The 23,003-nt window shown below is 33.4% G+C and overlaps 1 protein-coding gene across 11 annotated transcripts in view; it reads left to right on the plus strand.

The window, feature by feature from the left end:
- Positions 1–23,003, plus strand: part of LOC106868398 (protein transport protein Sec16A) — a 133,280-nt gene that overhangs the window by 52,174 nt on the left and 58,103 nt on the right. For 7 of the 11 annotated variants that reach the window (XM_052972901.1, XM_052972886.1, XM_052972899.1 and 4 more), the window contains exons 3-6: positions 7,932–7,952; positions 11,544–11,636; positions 16,514–16,534; positions 19,631–19,751. In XM_052972901.1, coding sequence (XP_052828861.1) covers positions 7,932–7,952; positions 11,544–11,636; positions 16,514–16,534; positions 19,631–19,751 — 256 coding nt within the window. The remainder of the gene's footprint in view (positions 1–7,931; positions 7,953–11,543; positions 11,637–16,513; positions 16,535–19,630; positions 19,752–23,003) is intronic. The other 4 variants (XM_052972890.1, XM_052972904.1, XM_052972894.1 and 1 more) reach the window with 3 other exon arrangements.

Consider the following 23,003-nt stretch of genomic DNA (forward strand, 5'->3'; position numbering starts at 1 on the left):
CTGAGTGGTTGGCGTTAGGAAGGGCATCCAGCTGTAGAAACTCTGCCAAATTTAGATTGGAGCCTGGTGTTGCCATCCGGTTTCACCAGTCCGCAGTCAAGTCGTCCAACCCATGCTAGCATGGAAAGTGGACGTTAAACGATGATGATGATGATGATGATGATATGTGTGTGTGTGTGTGTGTGTGTGTGTGTAGTCTGATCAATAAATATCCGGATTGTTGCCATTGTAATGAAGCTAAAGTACGCAGAGTGAAGCCGCTTGGCACAAATTGACCTTGAGCTCTACTGTGCATGTGCACCAAGTTTTAATATTCTAGCTCACTGGTTGCAGGTCTCCCAGAAGTTTGTCAACATAGACATTCTTTGGCCATCTTTGAAACGTCTGAACCACTCGTACATTTGTGTGCAGCTCATACACTCCTCTCCATACACTTTCTCCAACTTTGTGAAGGCCTCTCAGCAGGTGTTGTCATGACAACTTTCTCTGTCATGGTCAATGCGACGATCACATGCGGCACACCTTCTTTCCCAGCACTGCTTGTGTATCTGATTGTTTGTTTGTTTGTAATTGTGCCTATGAAAGTCATTTGCTACAACCGGTGTTGTTGCTTCTACCAATAAATCATCTGTTCATTTCGTGCCTTTGATGACATGTAAAAGAAGAGTTTCCCTTACTTGAAAAACAGGTAAAACAATGTCTCACTAAAATATGTCTAACCTGTGCTAGCACAGAAAAAAATACAATTGTAAAATGAACAAACAATATCCATATACATAAATACATATTGAAAAGCTCTAGAAGTTTCATGAGTAAATTTGTATTAAAAAACAAAAACAATAAGATGCTTCGAGCACGTTCATCATGGTGAAAGAAAGTATAGAAAAATGTAAATATTTTTTTCTTTTGTCCATTATAAAGTTCTCTAGCCATTTCTTTATTTTTTTTTTAACATTTGTAGATATTTTTATATACATAGGTAAAAACTGATATACAGGGTGCAATGAAAAAACTGTCGTCTAAACCATGCAGAAATGAAAATAATACTGACATCTCATTTTAACAGATATCATCATCATCGTTTAACGTCCGCTTTGCATGCTAGCATGGGTTGGACGATTTGACTGAGGACTGGTGAACCAGATGACTACACCAGGCTCCAATCGGATTTGGCAGAGTTTCTACAGCTGGATGCCCTTCCTAACGCCAACCACTCCGAGAGTGTAGTGGGTGCTTTTACGTGCCACCGGCACGGAGGCCAGTCAGGTGGTACTGGCAATGGCCATGCTCAAAATGGTGTATTTTATGTGCCACCTGCACAGGAGCCAGTCAAGCGGCACTGGCAACTATCTCGCTTGAATGTCTTTACACGTGCCACCGGCACAAGTGCCAGGAAAGCGATGCTGGGCACAGGTGCCATTACGATTTCACTTTCGCGACCAAAATTACATAAAAATATCTTGAAATATTAGAGAGTAAATTTATTCAATAAAATTGCCATTGGCTTCAACCACGGCCTCCAGACAACATCAGAATCTCCTGCAACACTTCTGGATGGTCTCTTTGTTTAAGTTGGTGAATGCTGCCATAATCCTTGCCTTCAGTTCATCTTTGGTGTTACAAAGAGTTTCATTGGTCTGTTGCTCAACTGTGCCCCACACATAATAATCAAAGTGGTTGCAGTCTGGGGAGTTAGGTGGCCAGTTGTTAGGGGTGATGTGGTTGCAGAAATTGTCTGCCAACCATGACTGGGTTCTTCTGCTTGCGTGGAATGGTGTTGAGTCCTGTTGCCAGACCCACAGTCTTCCAGCAGCTGCCCTCTTGACCCAAGGCAGCACTACCTTGTCCAGGCACTTGATATAGGCCTCTATTGAATTTGAGGCCATGTGGGAAGATGAATTGAGGCATTATGTCACCATCACTTTTGATCTTGACTGGACGTTTGATTTTTATCACTCTTGGTACGTGTTCTTAGATTGACACCCAAATACTCTGAAATGTTCGTATTGGAGCTTCTAGCACGAATGCCAAGCGGTACAGCATGTTGTTTCCAAATTTAAGGCAGAGTAAATTGCGTCATGGTGCTGTTTTTCTCACAGACGATGCCCAACTGGCCCTACTATACAGTGTAGTCGACAACATCAAAAACAAACAATGAGCATGTGCAAAATTAAAAATATAAAATGGGGGGGAGCAACAATTTACCCATTGCACCCTGTATGTACACATAATACATGCATATTTGTAAAATTTCACCTATATACAAATACCGGTAAACATGCTATCATACGTATACAAATATACAAGTGTAGAAAAGTGTGTGTGTATATATATATGTATATATGACTCTCTTTTTATGTGTGTGTGAAATATATACAAATACTTAGGCATATTGCTCACTGACCCATAAATGTACCTATATATGTACATAGTTACTTGAACTGAAAAAACGTGTGTGCATGTATATATATATGTATATGTGCACACAGACATACACATATGCATATGCTGGCAGATACACAGGAAATATAACTCCATGTGCATATACAGATATATATATGTATATATGAGTATAACCTATAGATACATACATATAAAAGCATGTGTGTATCTGTATAAAATAGGTGTGGTTGTGTGGGTAAGGAGTTTGCTTTCAAAGCAAATGGTCTCAACTTCAGTCCCACTGTGTGGCATCTTGGGCAAGTGTCTGCTACTATAGGTCCAGGCTGACCAAAGCCTTGTGGAAACTGAGAGAAACTAGTTGTTTAAAAACTTATTAATGGCTAAAAGTGACTAAATATTGTGTGAAAGTGTCATATAAAATTCTATCCTTAAAATAATCCATGTTTTTTTTAAAAAATAAATCACTTTATTTACTCAAGCAACAATAAAAAATTTTAATTATTGATAACCTTATCTAACTATATGCTTCAGTTATTTCATTAAATGAATGTGTGTTAATACCTTGTTTTGAATAACTGATTAAACTGTCAAACTTAGTTGGTGTTAGTAATTAACTTTGTGCTATAAAGTATTACAAATGAAGCAGTTTCTATTTAGAGGGTAGGACAGAGGAGTGATGAAATTGCATTTGATTAGATTGGGTGTATGGCTTTGGTTTCCATATTTAGATATATTTAGGTGGTTGTAATTAGCTATAGTTTACTTAGAGTTGCTGGTTGTAGAATACAGTATTTTGACATTGTGTTTTTCTTACAATTTGAGATACTTATGGTTAGGGTAGAAATGTCTTTCTAGGATTTTGAAGAAATGGCTGGCTACAGGTGTACAGAACTAAAGGTTGAAGGGTGGATTGAACCAAATAATCTTTTTCTTATTTCTTTATTGCCCACAAGGGGCTAAACATAGAGGGGACAAACAAGGACAGACAAAGGGATTAAGTTGATTACATTGACCAGTTACGCACCAGTGCGTAACTGGTACTTAATTTATCGACCCCGAAAGGATGAAAGGCAAAGTCGACCTCAGCGGAATTTGAACTCAGAACGTAACGGCAGATGAAATACCGCTTAGCATTTCGCCTGTCGTGCTAACGTTTCTGCCAGCTCACCACTTTTTCTGTTTTGTTTTTCTTTTTTATTGGTATGATATTATTTGTGTATTGGACTTTTTATCTGTATTTAATATTGTGAAGTACCTGAAGTACCTGAAGGTGTTGCAGTTTCATTGACTACAGATTCATTGAATGATAAAGTAGAGAGTTTTAACTCTTAAAACCCCTGTACTGCAAGTCAATGCAGCTATTGTCAAGTCTGATCTGCATAATTCAGTTAGTTGTTGTCTGGGGGCCATAAATCAGGAACTAAGCACTCTCCTGTTTGAGAAACAATGTTTAGTCTCACCTTAGAAAAAAACTTACTGTCAAAAGATTTCCTGTTCATACGATGCAGTTTTGGATTTCTTGTTTATTAATGAACCTCTTTATTAATGCTTTAGCTTTCAAGCATCATTTTTGATATACCTCAAGTGTTGAGTTAGAATTTGGTGATATTATTTATTAATGGTTTATATATTAATGTTTTAAGGGTAACTTAGAGAATGTGAGCTTGACCTTGGAGAAAATAATCAGAGAGATATTTCAGTATCATCCATATACATCAGTGATCTAAATGATTTTGACTGGAATTTATATCAGGATTTATCTGTTCTAAGCAGATTTGGGGTGTAGTTGATCCCATAGTTGATTCTGGCATCAGTGCTTTCATTAGTGATGTGAACTTTAAAACACCATCGAACTTAGAAACAAAGCTCATTGAATATTTTCTTCAACTTTTTCCTGAAGAAATGTTTGTCAGGGTGAATGATGAGACAATATAAGTGTGTTAACACAGCAATGCCATCTTCATTACTTCAAAGGAGGAATGAAGGCATATCTTGGAATGATTTTTCTGATGCGCTTTTCAAGTTACTACAACTACTGAAATGCAAATTCAGTTCTGAGACAAGAAATTGATGTCCAGAAATTGATATTTTGTAAATATATGTGTGTAATTAGCTAACACATGTCTGTAATTAACTAAAGGATATAATAAAAGTATCTGTATAGGATCCAAAAGTTCATAGAATATTATAAGTAATGACAGTTGAGTTGGGTAGAGTTAACGTTTTATGGAATAGCTGCGAACATTGGGGGTAAACATTAATTGTTGTTCATTTGGTGTTTATATCTATTTGTACTGGTTCGAGACATAGAAGGATATTGTAATACATAGGTCAATATGAGTGGAATTAAAGGAGGGATAAGTCAGAGCAGGTGTGATGGTTATCTAGTGTGTATAGATGTGGTTAGTTGGATAGATGCATTCTATGGATGGGTTATGTGGTTTAAGTGTGAAATGGTCAGGGTAGTGCAAGAGGGAGTTGTAAGTGAGCATGAGGAAGATGTGAAGTCTTAGTTAGGGGAATGGAGATAATAGATAGAACAGGAGTAGAAATAGGAGTGAGATGAGATTAAGTTTGTGGTCGTGTTAAAGCTAGGTGGCAGGATGTTTTTTCTGCTGCTTCTGTTTGTTTTATTGTATTAATTTCTGGGCCCTTGGATGAGCCGATGGTTGCAATAGGATTTAAGGATTTTGTGCCTGGAGGTAATCACCCTTTTGTATTTTTCGTTGAGTAGTGGTACTTTAGCAAATAGGATTGGAAGGAAGTGTGTAGCGTGTGATTGTTGCATTGACCATGACAGAGAAAGTTGTCATGGCGATACCTGCTCAGCGGCCTATGCAAAGTTGCAGAAAGTGTATGGAGAGGGGTGTATGAGCTGCATACAAGTGTATGAGTGGTTCAGACGTTTCCAAGTTGACCGAAAAAATGTCTATGTTGACGAACTTCTGGGAGACCTGCAACCAGCAGAACTGAGAAAAACATGGCAGATGTGCATGCAGCTTAGTTACAATTCAGTTCAGTCCATTATCACTGAAGATTTGGGTATGAGATGCATGTCTGCCAAGTTTGTGCCAAAACTGCTTTCAGCTGACCAAAAAGACATTCGGGTTTCAGTTGCACAAGATCACCTTGATTATGTCAAGAACAAGGAAAACTTTTTGAAAACTTTGCGTAGGCCTCTGAGAAGGCATTGCCAATCTTTTGGCAAAATTTGATGCAGATTCTCTGCTCAACTCTCTTTGTCATGGTCGTTGTGACGATCACATGCTACACACCTTCCTTCTAAGCATTGCTGTAAACAGTGGAAGTGAGCTAGAACATTAAAATTTGGTGCACATGCACAGTAGAGCTCAAGGCCAAGCGGCTTCACTCTGTGTGCTTTAGGTTCATTACAATAGCAACAGTTCAGATACTTACTGATTAGACCACATATACATAGTAAGGAAATTTTAAGTAATAGTAAAAATATTATCTGTTTCTCTTTGCACATAAGAAGTATTAACTTACTAAATATTGACAAAAAGAATCATTGAAATTGTGATAGATTGTTAAAGAAACCATGGAAGCCATAAGAAAATATAATAAACTTACTAGACAATGCTTCTGAAAGGAAATGACAAGGCATAGTAAATCATTCCTGATAATATCAGTTTGAATGATTTAGACACTCTTTTCACTTTGTATTGAAATGTTTGCATGTTGCACCATTAACAAGATTAAATGGAAGGCCTAATACAGAATAAATTCCTCCCTTCTTTGCCAGGAAAGTAGTAAAGCAATTATGGCAGATGAGGTTACTGCAATGTTTCTATCTTTATGAGCATAAATAGAGCAACACCATACAAAAAAGATAGCTTTGGACATTGGTAATAAATCACAATAATACTTTAATATGTATTACTTGTTTCATTTCTTGGAAAGCTGCCTGGTGATCTATATTTCATATATCTCTATTTTCATAAAAAAAATTTATTCATTGTCTTTAAAACTTCCATGATCTTGAATAATTAATTCATTTTGTATTCCGTTGTTCACATTAGCCATGTTAGGTATTGCCGTGGCCAGTTAATTATTCGAAGTAAGCTCACAGTTTTGCTTAGTATGTATGAGAATTCATTAACCCCCTAATAGATTCATTATACCAACTGAAAATTGTTTTTCAAATGCTCTAAATAACATCGCAGCTACTGCAATAATGTAACAAAGAGCAAGCAATCTGAAATCTTTGTAGCTGATGTGACATTACAGAAATGTGTACACCCTCCATTGTCTGATAGTATTTTCACTCATTCTCTGCCTAGTCCATTTTGACAGCGTATTCTTTGTAATTAGCACAAATGTCTCTATAGCAATTCTAATATTTTAAAATGATGTAGCTCCTGAAATATGTTTAATAAAGTTCTTAGATAATAACACTCCCTGTCTGTTGGAGGAAAGAAATACATTTGTATAAATGAGTGTGTGTTGTATTTTCTGTTAATCTGCATTTTCTTGCTTTTATCATATGTGTAATTTTCTGAGACAATCAGGAGAGCAGATTATATGCTTTGAAAAATGCAGGGAAATTGAAGATAACTCTCGTCCATAATTAGATTTATTTCTCTCAATAATATGTCCTGTTTGCTTGTCTTTTTTGAAACATGTATTCAAACTTTCTAAATTGACCACTACTTGTTCATAGGCAGATATGAACCGTGTAATTTGAACCGAAATATTTCCAACAGTTTTTGATGTTGAAATATACTGGTCATTGGTATAATTTATCAATTTCATCAGTTTTTCCTGACCTTTATGAATATATTTACTTATATATTTTATTGTTACAACAGTTCTAAATACTTCCAAATTAGTGAATTATAAATGAGAAGATTATTGTTGTATTAAGGAAAATCAGTTATTCATGTTTTTAAGACATTAAAGTATGTAATTTGAGGCATACTTATTTCTAATTAATATGATTTAATTTAAAACATAGAAGATTTACTATTCTTAATCAGACTTTTACCTATTCAACCTGGCAACTGCAGGTGGGTTGTACCTTGACTTACATTCCACCTTTTCTTTACTATGTTTTCACTTTCTCTTTCAGTATATCTTTTGACTAAATTGTCTTCTGGCATATACTTTCAACTAATGTGTCTTTTACAAAATGTTTTCAATGAATGTTCATAAACTTATAGGGATTTAATAAAATAAATAGATGTGTTATGAGTTTTATAAATGTTCAGTGGTATGGCTTAGAAACAGAATTATTTTGTTATGTAAATATGTAGTGGTGGACAGCAGAATTAGAGCATCAGTCAAAATGTCTTCAATGTTCTGAGTTTACATTTGGCTAATGCCAGTTGTGCCTTTCACCTTCAATGGATGGATAAAATTAAGTCCTGGCCTTTATTGAACAACCTACATTCTTATCCCAAAACCAAAATAACTAGTCTTGTGTCTATGTAGAGAAATCATTAGAAAAGAAAAAAAATTTCACCTTTTGTTGTATATTTTTCAAGATAGTTTCTTTTCAATTATTACAGCTGTTCCACCAGATGAAAATGGTAGGTTCAACAAGAATTGTCAACAACACCTTTCTTCCTTTTTTCTCATACTAGCTATTGCTTATTTCCTTTTTTTTCCTTTTCCTCTTGTGTTGTATAGTTTCTAAACTGCACAAACATTGACTTATGTCAATTCACCAAGCTTCACTTATCCTTTTCTAGATTATTAGATGCACCTCAACTCTGTTGAAAAACAACGCTCTTGTCAAATGGCAAAAATAACAAATCTGCTATTCTAACTGGTTTAGAATTTTGAGCACTTTTTCTAACGCAGTAATCAATGTTGTAATCCAATAGCTTTCACTGTCTTTATGAATCTTGAAATATTAAAGTAAAATCTAGATGTGTATCTATGTACACAAGTGTGTGTGTGTGTGTGTGTGTGTGTGTGAGAGAGAGAGAGAGAGAGAGAGAGAGAGAATGATATTATTTGTCATTAGCACTTGTTAGATTTTGTTGTTTTCAGCATTGTCTTTTAAGCACCTAATTGTAAGAATTTCTAAATTGCTAAAAATATTAATAATAAAGAAAAATTATACTGTTGATTCCAGTCAGTTTGTTTAGGTCAAAATAGAATAAAACTCAATATTTCTCATCCTTTCTTCCACCCTTAATGCTTCAGTTTTTTTCTCTTATGTCAAGATTATGTTAGTGCTAATTTAATCTTTTATGATGATGCTTCATTATTATTCACTACTAAGCACTAATATCCTTAAATATTGGTTTCCCTGCTGGTAGACCTCGATTCTTTGTTCCTAAACAATAACCATATTTTTAATTACTTTCATTTATAATTAATTTTTGTCTGGAATATTTCAGTAAGTATTTGTATAATTTGTTGATGTATAATTTGTATAATTTGTTAAATGTTCAATCTGCAGTTCATGTTGTGTACAGAGGAATCCATTCTATGTATTTTTATGTGGAGGATGGATCCATTTGTAATAATGTGATTCATATGCCAGGGTTTAGAGCAGTGAGGGACAAAGTGCTACCAGTAAGGTCTGAAGAGCATTGTCTGTTACAATTGTGGTGCAAGTGAAGTAAAAATAATACAGTAATAGGTGTAGGAGTGGCTGTGTGGTAAGTAGCTTGCTTACCAACCACATGGTTCCGGGTTCAGTCCCATTGTGTGGCACCTTGGGCAAGTGTCTTCTACTATAGCCTCGGGCCGACCAAAGCCTTGTGAGTGGATTTGGTAGACAGAAACTGAAAGAAGCCTGTCGTATATATGTATATATATATATATATATATATATGTGTGTGTTTGTGTGCCTGTGTTTGTCCCCCCCTAGCATTGCTTGACAACCGATGCTGGTGTGTTTACGTCCTTGTCACTTAGTGGTTCGGCAAAAGAAACTGATAGAATAAGTACTAGGCTTATAAAGAATAAGTCCCGGGTCGATTTGTTCGATTAAAGGTGGTGCTCCAGCATGGTCACAGTCAAATGACTGAAACAAGTAAAAGAGTATGAAGGATGTAGAGCTAGAGATTGAACAGTTTCAGTGATGGAATGTTTATTCATTGAGTGCATGTCTCTCTCATTAAACTTTGGTAATTTAAGATATGAGAGATGAACATAGTTATAGTGGGAAGTGAGTTAGTAAAATGAAGGTAGAAAATAATATGATAGACCTGAAAGATTTTATAGATGAACAGTCATTTTGTAAGTTCAGTGTGATTAATTTTCCCTTTTGTCTGTAAATTCAATATTTGGGTTTCTTCTATTGCTGATATCTAAATGCTTTTATGCATGCAGACCATGTTGTTGTATAAAATATTGGCTTCTTACTTAGGTACAGCAGAATATGGAGAATAATGTTATGATGATTGTTTTTTTCTAAGGGAGTTAGGTGATATAATGATGTGAATTGGCTACAGTTACAATTTAGGTTACTAAATTGGGTCACAAACTTGGCGGCTTTCCAAGAGCTTACCTCAACGTTACAGTATTTTGAACAAGCATAATAATTATTCATGTGGGAAAATGTTTTAGTATTTTATCTTGTGTTATAAATGTAGAATATATATATATATATATATATATATATATATATGTATATATATATAAAACAGATAATTGTTCAAAATGCATTTTTAGTTACAAGGTTCAGCAACATTTTCTAACAAATTCCAGTAGCTTGAGCATTTTGAGAAATTGAATTGTTGCTTTTCATAGTTTTACAATTTGGTAAAGCTAATTTTATCACATAGGAGGTTACTAATTATAGTATAGATATATGGTGGCCAACTGGCAGAATCTTTATTGAATAGAATTCTTTGTAATGTTTGTTCTGGCTTTCTGCATTCTGAATTCAGATTGTATTGAGGTCAGCTTTGCCTTTCATGTTTTTTGGGGTGAGGGTCAGGTGGATAACTAAAGTACTACTGTAGGAGCAGAGGAGGGCAGAATTGTTTGGGCATTAGACAAAGTGCCTTGCTGTATGTTTTTGGCTTTTTGTGATGTTGGTTTCAGTAACTTATCTCTCTGCATTGCAAAACACTAGCTGACAGATGACTAAAGATGACTAAAGATTTGAATGAATGAATGACTATATATTTTAGTGTAATTATGTTGAAAAGTTAATCATCTTTTGCAAATACTTAATGGAAACAGTTACTTTTAAGAAATATTCCGTTTAAATAATAGTTTTCTTCAATGGGCATCTATGTCTTAGTACATTCTGTGATTTAATATACTGTTAGAATGGTAAAAAAGTGGAAAAGCTTATTATAGGAAATGTTTGAGCCATCTGCCAGATGAGTTGAATCTTAAAGTACTGCGATGTGTTGTTGATCCTGATTCTATTTAAAGATAAAATGGCTGATATTTCAATGTATGCATAACCTAGGAAGAAAAAGATCAGGTTTTTCTTTGACTTGTAGTTAGAAACTAGGTGTATGTATTTTATTTGAAAAGAAACGGCATTGTTTTCTTTTAGTCATATTTTATCTTTGAAGAAAAGAAACAAAATCAGGCACGGGCATGGCTGTGTGGTAAGAAGCTTGCTTCCCAACTACATGGTCCCAGGTTCAGTTCCACTGCATGGCACCTTGGTCAAGTGTCTTCTACTATAGCCTCAGACCAACCAAAGCCTTGGGAGTGGATTTGGTAGACAGAAACTGAAAGGAGCCTATCATTTATATATATATATATATATATATATATATATATATGTGTGTGTGTGTGTGTGTCTTTGTGTATGTTTGCCCCCTCACCACCACTTGACAACTGGTGTTGGTGTGTTTACATCCCCATAACTTAGTGGCTTGGCAAAAGAGACTGATAGAATAAGTACCAGGCTTTAAAAAAATGAAAATAAGGCCTGGAGTCAATTCATTTGACTAAAATTCCACAAGGCAGTGCCCCAGCATGATTGCAGTGTAATGACTGAAACAAGTAAAAGATAAAAAGTATCAGTGATACTGGATGGAAAGTAACGTGATTTTAAAAGCTAATAGTTGGAAAGAATTTAATTTGAAAGAAAATGATAAATGATGTGTCGTTAAGTTAAAATATATGCTACTACTTCGCCAATATTGATTTTATTGTTTGTATAATGCCATAAATTTCTTAAAATTTCTTTGTAGATGATACCGATTCCCGTTCTGAGCGTCCTTCGTCTCGACTTGATTATAGCCGTTATGACAGAGAGTATTATAGTAGGCACAAGGATCCGTATGGTAAGTCTTATTTGATTTTAAACATTCCTAATTAAGTGTTGCAATAATTAAATCATGTACTTCATTGCCTGGTAATTATTAGATTTCTGAATCAATTTAATTTCCATTGTATATCAGTTTGAAGTATGCATGTACATGTATGTGTGTGTGTGTGTATGCTAGGAGTAGGGTGGAGGAAATGTAATTGGAGTGTAGATTAGTGGATGTTATACTTTAAGTATGTGAAAAGAAAAAGTTGATTTTAAGCATGTTTGGTAGCTAGTTATTGGATACAATATGCTGAAGTTAGTTTCTTTTTCAATCAATTAAATGTACTATAGTTAGTCAATGAAATGAATTCTCTAAAGTTTCACACCACCTTACATATGGGCATGATTCTAAATTGTAGAGAAAAAAATTTTCTTTCATTCAATTTATATTTTTACAAAATATCTTTCAAAATTGTTTCTGTAAAGAAATAAAGAGAAAAAACAAATTGTTGAAGCTGTTTTTATTCTATCGAGTAAAATGTTCTTCCACAAAATATTACTGAATATTACCTCAGTATCTGCAGTATGAAAGACTCTATCAGTTGGAAGTTATTTTTTGAAAATTAGGTGCTTTATTTAGCAGATCGTAAAATTTGCATTTTAAGAGTTATGGAATCAATGTAGATGTGGCTTTTGAGACATTGTTAATGTTTTGTAAGGCAGCTGAGTAGTAAGAATTGTAGATTAATGGACTAAATATTGGCTATTAATTATCAGATCATTAAGAATGTCTGTTTTCCTTATGTACCAAATTTGACAGTTGTTAACTCTGTTTTAACCTGACAGTTCTTTGTTTTACAACATTGAAGAGTTACATCCTCACTTTTCGAAATGCAATTCATGGTGTCTGATTATATTGTGAGTTTTCTCTTGTAAATCAATTTTTGTAAACCCTTGAGTAGATCAAAAATATGTGTTGTTTATGAATATGAGTTTTGTTGTGGAATTGATGCATCCCAGACAGCTCGAAACATCAATGAGGTGTTTGGTGAAAATGTGGCGAATGAGTGCATTGTATGTTGATGGTTTCAGAAGTTCCGGTCTGGTGACTTTACTCTTGAAAATCAAACCCCCGTAGTTGACCTAAGACCAAGGTAGATAATGATGAATTGCAAAATGTAGTGAAAGTGGATACTTCTCAAACTATGTGTGAGTTAGCAGGAAGATTTGATGTTTAGATTCCAACTGCATTGGACCATCTGAAACAAATCGGCAAGGTAAAGAAGCTGGACAAGTGGGTACCACACGAACTGAACACGCATCAAATGACACATTGTCTTGAAACTGCAGTTCTTTGCTGTCATGGCATAAAAGCAATTCATTTTTACGTTGTATTGTTATGTGTGATGAAAAATGAATTCTTTTCAACAATAGCAAGCATTCTGTACAGTTGTTGGATAGAGACAAAGTACCAAAGCACAATCCAAAAAAGAATATTCATCAAAAACAGCTAATGGTGTCTGTTTGGTGGTTCAGCACTGGTGTCATCCACTACAGCTTCATGAGACCTGGTAAGTCAACTGCAGCTGATGTATACATTGACCAATTGGATGGAATGATGAGTGAACTTGCAATTAAACAACTGAGATTGGTCAATAGAGACAGGCCAATTCTCTTGCAAGACAACAATTGACCACATGTTGTACAAAGAACGCTACTTAAGTTACAGGAACTGAACTTAGAAGTACTCTGTCATCCACCATATTCACTAGACCTTGCACCAACTGACTATTAAGTTTTCCATACATTAAACAACTTTTTGCAAAGAAAAACTTCAAATCTGAAGAAGATGCAAAAACAACCTTTTGTGATTTCATCACTTCTTGTTCTCCAGAATTCTTTGCTGCTAGCATAAATAAGCTACTGATAAAATGGCAAAATTGTGTTAATAATTTAGGTGCATATTTTGATTAACTGCATTGCTTTTTGTTGAGATAAAGTAAAATAAACTTCCAGTTCAAGATCAAACATTTCATTCTTAATGACCTGATAGTTTTCCTCCTTTATATTCTGAGTTCAAATCTTGCCAGAGTTGATTCTACTTTTTCTGTCTTTCATTCTTCTAAGATTTGCAAAATAACTAGAAGGTACATACTAGAGTTATTTCAGTGGAATATGTCCTACCTCTATAACTCTACTAATGTGTAGATTCTATACTAAATTAGTAGAGTATGGTAATGGGATTTTGGTATCCTTATAACATTATTGAGATCAAGTTAGATATTCTTTACCATCTAATAACTCTGTGGATTTATATAACAGATCGAAATTGAACCAAATTCGACGACTGGCACCCATGCCAACCTTCCTTCATTGGACATTAAACTCAGCTTGCGAAGATCTGTTGGGGCAAGTGAGATCAAAATTGAACCAAATTCGATGACTGGCACCTGTGCCAGTGGAGCGCTAACAGCACCAACCGAGCGGGATCACTGTCAGAGCAGCGGTCTCGCTTCCATGCCGGTGACATGTAAAAAGCACCATTTGAGCGCAATTGTTTCCAGCTTCGCCTTACTGGCACTTGTGCTGGTGACATGTGAACAAAACATTGGACTGACTCCTGTGCAGGTGGCACGTAAAAAACACCATTTGAGCGTGGCCGTTGCCAGTACCGCTGGACTGGCCCTTGTGCCGCTGGCATGTAAAAGCACCCACTACACTCTCGTAGTGGTTGGCATTAGGAAGGGCATCCAGCTGTAGAAATTCTGCCAGATCAGATTGGAGTCTGGTGTAGCCATCTGGTTTGCCAGTCCCCAGTCAAATCGTCCAACCCATGCTAGCATGGAAAGCAGACGTTAAATGATGATGAAGTAGAGAAAGGCAGTGTATTTTATATTTTTGCATTAAAATTCAGCTGGGTTGATGTTACTTTTTATCATTACAATTGAAAAGAAAAACAAAGAAAAAAAAAAAACTTCAATATTCTGGGTTTTATCAAATTATTTATACAAAGCTGCTAATAAAATTGTCTTTATGGTGGTGATTTATGTTAGTTGTATTTGAGGAAGATAAAGTATGTGTAAATTTAGGACACGAAAATATGTTTTGACTATTATGGGATATACTCAAAGATTTTAGCTATTACTGCACTTGTAAATTAATTAATTTTACCAGGAACACATGATACTTGTACATGAAACTAGCTTTATATACACTCTCACATCATCATCATCATCATCATTGTTTAACGTCTGCTTTCCATGCTAGCATGGGTTGGACGATTTGACTGAGGACTGGTGAAACTGGATGGCAACACCAGGCTCCAATCTAAATTTGGCAGAGTTTCTACAGCTGGATGCCCTTCCTAACGCCAAGACACACACAGTGGCTGTAAAATGTAGGGTTAACCAGAAATGGCAGCATTCACTTGACTCTTCGTTTAATACCCATAGTGAGGTTATATAATAAACACACAGATGTTTATCAGTGTGTCTTATATTGAGAAAATTCAATTTATTTAATTAATTTACAAAGATGGTGATGACTAAACTCTGGGTATATCCTTATGTAAGCTTTAGTATGAAAATTAAAACACTGCACTAGTTTATGTTTTGACTATTGGATAGGTACTATTGTGAAAGTTGAATTTTATACTTCTGGACAAGATTATTCTGGGATGTTTTGTACAAATCAAAATAACAGTAATAGTATATTCGGATCTTTTTTAAAACGGGGGCCACATTTTTCATTAATGTTTTACGTAGTGTTTTTGGTACCGAAAGACTTTCAAACTTCGTATACTTATCTATTTTGTGTTATAGAACAGAAAAATATTTTGTATTCGAATTTATTTCATGTAAAAGATTGTCTTATTTCGATAATTTCAACCAATCACTGACAAGTATTCAGTTGTTTACATTTACTCCTTTGGCTGATTAAGCGGAGTAAAGCGTATTTAATTTCCATAGCTTCGTTTTGCTTTTTTCTTTTTAAATTTGCTGTTTTACCCTAACCCTATCACCGATAGAATTGTTTCAGAATCGTTTGTTTATGTAGTCAGCACTTAATGTATATTGGCTGAATGGACGTCAGTGATTGGTTGAAATTACAGAAATACGACAACTTTAACATGGAATAACTTAGGGATTTCTTTTTTTTTTAAGAAGCATAAGAGAAAAAGATGTTTTATATGACACATTCTACTAGTGTTCCAAGTTTCAAAGTGTTTCGTTAATGAAAAATGTGGCCCCCGTTTTAAAAAAGATCCGTATATTCTTACTAATGAAATAGTAGTTTCATTGTTTCATTTGTTTGAATGAGATTGTGGAATAGTATTCATTACCTCTTTAGAATATCTTAATATGTAGGTATGATCAAGTCTTGAGAATCGAAGAGGTTAGTATTGTTAGTGTTTATTTTAAACTGAAGGATGGAAAATATGACTAAAATGACAATTCTAGAGGAATGTAGATCTAGAAAAGATTAGTTAAGTGCAATTTATTTGATATACGGTTTTGAACTTCTGTGGCATGTTTTTCCCAATTCGTGTTTTATTACTTTCTTGAATTTTTAAAAAGAGAATGTTAAGTGTTTGAAAAAATGGAATTGGATTATCTTGTTAATAAATTAGAGGTGAGCTGAAGAGGTAACTTTTCAAATTTATCAACTGAGCTATCTTAGAATTACTGTAATTTTAGTTCATTAAATCCTGAACCTTGCAGTTATAGCCCTACTATTAAACTAATATGGAATCAATTAAAATTTTTGGCCATTGAATTAATAGTAGGGATATTATTGTGAATCATTTGTCTCATTTGATTTAATCTAATAGATTAAAATTGGTAAGTATATAAATTTCCTTGTAACATTCCAAAGGATTTACTTGATGGATTTTCTGAATAATTGCAGGCCGCAGGTATCATAGGAAAGGTATGTAAGTCCACAGATTCTCAATCAGAATCTTTTTTGCATTGGCACATAGAGCAGTAGAACATTCCTGCCTGTCTCTACCACTTTCAAAGTTTTTGGAAGATCTTCTCAATCTAAATCTCCATCTTCTGCAAATAATTGATCTTTGATATTTTTTTCCCCTTAAGTTCTCAATATCCAGTAAGATATCTGCTTATTCTTGTATTAAAATCTTTCTCAGCTGTATGTTTGTCAATATATCTATCTTTGTTTGCAAATGCATTTCTTTTTTCTGGTTGTGGTTTCTATCTGTAATACATTTATCAGATAGTTTCTTTTTTAAGGATGCATGAATACATATTTTGTTATGAGTATCAAATAATGAGAATGTTCCAGTTTGCAAAACCATTCAACCTGTGCTAGAAAAGCAGACTGGGTATAAATTGTTAACATATACAATTAAATGATTTTCATTGTATTTACAAAATTTTTATGATACTTGAAATAGTTAACACTTATTTTTCTGTTAAGTATTTGTTGGAATTCAGTTATTTACAGTAAATATTTTGGTTATAATGATAAAGATGATTGACAGTAGAGCACCAAGCTAAATGCTTTGCCATATTTACTTTCCTTTTTGCAGTTTCTGAGTACAGTCTTATATACACCCACCTCCCAATTTTAACCTAAAAATTAGGGCTGTGCATTGCGCACAAGTACTAAATGTTAGTCATTTTTCCTGGCCTCTAGTGCATGGTCATATTAAGGATAGCATGACCAAAAGTGAGTTACGTCTATTGCCTAAGCTAACTGATGTGTAATGAAGAGTTTATAAATGTTCAAACTGTGTTTCACAAATATATAATACTGACATTTACAATAGTTACCATGCATGGTTGCCCTTATTGGAAATTGCATTGATCAATATCTGACTAAATAAAGCAGATTTTTACTCATAATTATTGATATCAAGTAATCAGAAATCAAAATTTACAGTGGTGGCAATGGAACTCTTTTTTGTTTTTATCTAGACATAATTTTATGTTATGAAAAAATACTATCTAAGAATAGTGTCAATATAATTTATTTCCCATAAAATTACATATGGAAAACTTGATGGAGGATATTTTAAAAATACTTTTTCGCTTTATTTAGATTTCCAGTTAAGAAGAAAATTTTTTTAACCCTTTAGCATTCAGATTGCTCTGTCAAATGTAATGTTATTTATTTACACCATTTTGGATTAATCATGCATTATATCATAGCTTCAAGATTTTGATGATGTGATTTGTAGAATTTAAGTGTAGGGTAGGTGTAAGAGGCTGGATCTGGCCAGAAGATCTGAACATAAAACAATATTTGGGCCAGATATGGCCTTTCAAATGCTAAAGGGTTAATTTGCTAAAAAGAAAATAGATTTTTAATTACCTGAAACTGAATGTCTGATGTTCAAAACCTAAAGCTCTATACAAAGTTTTTTCTTTTTATACAGGCTTCTTGAAAACATTAGTGTTTTTTTTTTAAACTCATGTTTAAATAAATCTTTGTTCTTCATTGACAACATGATCATGTGTGCATCACTGTACAAACTGATCAGCGAAATTATGAACTTAAGTACACTGTTGTTATCATTATAAATTGATTTTGCAGGGGGAAAAAAAAAATGATCGTCTAATTTTCACAATATTGACTTTACAGCAAATGCACTTCTATGGCCTGTACTAGTAAAGTTGAAGGATCACTTTCAGTTTTGCTTTTTCTTTTTAATTAGGATACTTGAACTTTTTCAGGATATTTTATGTAGCGATTATAATATAACTGACTAAACATTCTTTTCAAAACACCATAATACAAGAGAAGAGTCGGTTCATATTATACGAGATTTTTTCTTACACATAATAACGAGTGTGCATTGTACAAGAGTGTGTATTATATTTTCTTATACTTTTTCTTGCTTCAGTCACTGGACTGTAGTCATGCTGGGGCACCACTTTAAACTATTTAGTCTGATCAATTGAGCCTAGTCCTTATTTTAAAGTCTGATACTTGTTTTATTGATCTTTTGCCAAACCACTAAATTAAAAGGGTGTAAAGAAGCACTGGTTTTCAGGTGGTGGTGGTGGGGAGAAACACAAACATACATATGTAGGCTTCCACACAACAGGCTTCCACACCGTTTCCATCTCCCAAATTCACATACAAGGTATTGGAGAGCCCAGGTCTATAGCAGAAGACACTTGTCCAAGCTGCTGCATAGTGGGACTGAACCTGAAACCATGTGGTTGCAAAATGAACTTCTTAATCACATAATATATTTATTTATATTAGATAAATATGGTAGGTCAGAGCTGATTCTGTTCTGTCATGACAACAAAAGCATTGGATGTAGATTTATTAATGGACAGTTTCCACTGGTTCCTTGCATTTTTGATGGTGAGAGTGTCAAACAGGTGTCTATGCAACTTGGAAAGAAGAGCTACAAGACATTTTGTGTGAGTGCTCCATTGTTGCTGATACACATTGTTGAAGAATGCGTATGCACATATATATACACACATACATACAAGGAACTTCTGCACAATTTTTGTCAACCAGATTTCATTTAAAAACATTGGTGGCTTCAAGGCTACGATAGAGGATTCTTGCTCGAGGTGCCATGTTATGGGATCAAATCAGAGGGACTGCATAGCTTACATGGAAAATTCATAATGATTATAATGATATCATAGATGACCGAGGGCTGAAATATGTAACATTCTAATTTGTTCATAAGTTGTTTGGTGCTAAGAAGGGATTTAGGGTTTTCAATTCTCTGTATCTTTCAAGTTATTCCAAGATATTTCACCATTCTTATTTGAAATAGCCTTTAATGTCTTCATACAAAAATGTGATGCGATACTGTTTTAATATACAAAGTCACAATTATTCTTATTTTCATCAACATATTCTTTTGAATTAATGAATATTTCTGTTAATATTACCTATTCTGAAAATATCCTCATTGGCCATAAATTAGGGTTATTCTAGCATTTAAAATTTTAACTGTAGTTTTACTTGTTGAAACTTTAGGTTCTAAATGTATTGATTCTTTAGAGCAAGTAACTTTTCTTTTGCTAGATTATGACCCAAGTTATTATAGAAATGCAGCCTACTATAACTACTATCGAGACCGTTATGGACGAGGATACTATGATGATGCAGAATCCTACTATAACCGCTACTATCAAGATAAAGCAAGGTGAGTGAAGTTTTTTTTTTTTATTAATATCTTTAACAGTATTTATTTTCTAAGTAATCTCATAAGGTAATGTGCACAAAATATATTTCCTCTGAGATTTTTGATAATTTAAAATAATTTTTATGATTCTTTTGTATGTCTGTTTTACAAAAAGCTTAAATGTACTTTCTAATATATAAATATGTTATGTTTGTATTTGTCTTGCTTTTATTTTTATTTTATTTAAATTAATATTGGTTAAGTTATAGTGGGTGAACCCCTGCCTAAAAATCTGAATCATATTTAAGGCATTTTGATATACAAAGGGAAATCTGAATGGAATGTAGTTGACTAAACATTTTTTTGTCAATTTAGCATGTGATACTAACAAGGTACTATTGACATTGTCTTTGAAATTTTGTTACTTATAAACATTGAATATCTTATTTCATATAAGGTGACTTAATCTTTAATTGTTCAAGGTTAAAACTTCTTGGTGTATTGGTAGTTGTTTAACAAGATTATTTAATAATAGTTAATTTAAAGTTCAAACAAATGTCAAGATACTGTGTAATGAAACATCTATTTGTTGCTGAAGTTATCTTTTTTTATTATCTTACGTAAAATTTACAAATTGCATTTGTGGGAACGTAGGCAGTTCATATAGCTATTAAACCCTTTGCCTGTCCAAAGCATTTTCATAAGTTTGTCCTAAACATTCATGCTCGTTTTCAGACTTCTGGTTAGTTCTTGTTTCATATATTCTGAGTATTATAAAGCTTTCCTTTCAAAGTCCCAAGTTACCCTAGCAGTTGTGAAACATTTGGAATGGCATCCATGCATCATATATGGTGCATGGACACCAAAGAAATATGTCCTGTGTTTCACATATGATGTACAGGACAGGTAAAGGACAGGTTAGAGTATTCAGCTCAGAATCTTAAGGTTATGAGTTCAATTCCCAGTGGTGCACTGTGTCCTTGAGCATGACACTTTATTTTCATGTTGCTCCAGTCCACTCAGTAAAAATGAGTAGTCACACTCTGTGTCATGCTGAATCTCATTGAGAACTACGTTGAGTACACATGTCTGTGGAGTGCTCAGCCACTTGTACATTAATTTCATGAGCAGGCTGTTCTGTTGATCAGATCAGCTGGAACCCTTGTTTTTGTAACCAATGGAGTGCCAGTTATTATTATTAATTTAATTGTAGTTTGAATTTGATAAATTGTATTGTATTTTAAGGAATGGCATTTCAATAATCTGATGTGTAGTGAAATAAATTGGGATGGGAAAGATTGGTATTGTTATTGTATTTATGTAATGTAGAAATATATAAAAGTGATAGGAGTTGTATAGGCAGAATATGGAGAATATCACAGAAAATCATAGAATATGGAGAATAAAGTGAAAATAGTAGATATTAGTTTAATTGGAGATAAAGAGTAGCTTACAAATTCTGAACTGGAGGCAGAAAGAGAACTTTATTAAGGAAGGTTTTATTGATTGAACAGATGTCTGTGATTGGAGGTGGCACAACTCCTAAATATGAGAATGCAATGTCATAAGGTCTCAGGTTTTAGCTGTTACTGATAAGATGAATGATAATCTTGTTAATTTTAACTGAAGTAATTTAGGAAAGAAAAAAAAAACGTTACTACTAGGTCCAAGGAAGTCCTGTTAAATTGGTTGACATACAAGTTGTTCTGCTTGTCCTGAACAAAAGTAATGAATATTTAGAAGTGAAAAAATATTGTTATTGTTCTGTATAATGAGTGTCTTTATTTTGTCAATTATTTAAATTCATTTTGAGTATTAATAAAATTTTCATCAGCTCTTTCGGCTAGTCTCCAATGTTTTTATAGTCTTTCACTGATTCCCATTTTTAATTTGTAAATTTTCATATTCTTATGTCTTGTTTAATTTTGAAAACAATAAGAATTTGGAATGAATTAGTTAAATAACTAATTTTTATGTGCATTTCTATATCAAATTGGTGTTTTTAACATAAGGATAAAATGTTATTGCATAAAATTATGATGGAAAGTTCTGATTTAATTGTGCATACTTCAAAACAAGATTTTAGTTTGCATCCAAGAACCAAATGAGCAAAATACTTAAGATTTACTTTAACCATTATCAAGGGAGGATTCATTGATAGAAAAAAGTTTTAAAAGTTTATCTTTAGAAACAAAGACTGACTCAGTTAATTTCCCAAATAATTTAACTTTCAGTTATTCTGAGAGAATTTATATTGAAGTTTAACAGAGTAAGAACATATATTGAAACATATAGAAATAGGATCATAAAAGAATTAGCGACATAAAAAGACCTTTTAGCAATCTTTTACATTTTTCTGGATATACTTGGTTATTTTCAGCATTATCAAATACAACAGGATGCTTGCATGTTTGCTATTTTGAGTGCATGCTTAAAATATTTCTCTTATATTTCACAATAAATGTTTTTTCATATTCTTTTTAAATAAAGTTGTGGTGTTGGTGGCTTTTATATTTTATTTGCTCTTCACCCAGAACTTGTCTTTTTGGTGTTTTATATAAATTTTTGCTTTGGACATTCAGTTTAAGAATTTTAAAATCAAATCTGAAATCTCAACACTTAATTGTACTGTTACTTGACAAATTTCTTGTCATTAATTTATTTCATCCTGAAGCATTGCTTTCTCTTTTTTTTTTTTTCACAGTATTGGTTACTGTGATAGTGATGACCACTGTTTTGTTCAATCCTCATTCAGAAATGAGTCCTGTTGAAATTTTTGTATTGGTACATGCACAGTTAAAAGAGTTGTGCAATGTATTTGTTTGCTGATGTCTAATCTATATGTATAATCAGGATTTATCTTAGCTCTTAACAGTCGGACACATAGAGGCATCGTGTGCATGCACAAACTTTTTAAGTTAGAATGATAAGGGCAGTGTAAAAATGCCATCATCAGATGTGGGGCTAGATTTCATATATATATAAATAATAATAATATTAGGGATAAAATCCAAAATTACAGGTAAAAACTCAATTAAAATCAATTTATTAAAAATTGAAATTAAATTAAGTTTCACAGAGTAAAATATATATAAATATATAGATACAGATGAACAAGGCAACAATATTTACTGGAAATAGCAGTCGATACAAATACAACGCTATTGTAAAACTTCACTGCGTATATACATTCAAATATATATACATACCTGTATGTGTGTGTTTATGTGTATATATATATATATATATATATATATATATATATATATATAT

This window comes from Octopus bimaculoides, chromosome 1, assembly GCF_001194135.2.
Source record: "Octopus bimaculoides isolate UCB-OBI-ISO-001 chromosome 1, ASM119413v2, whole genome shotgun sequence".
NCBI lineage: Eukaryota > Metazoa > Mollusca > Cephalopoda > Octopoda > Octopodidae > Octopus > Octopus bimaculoides.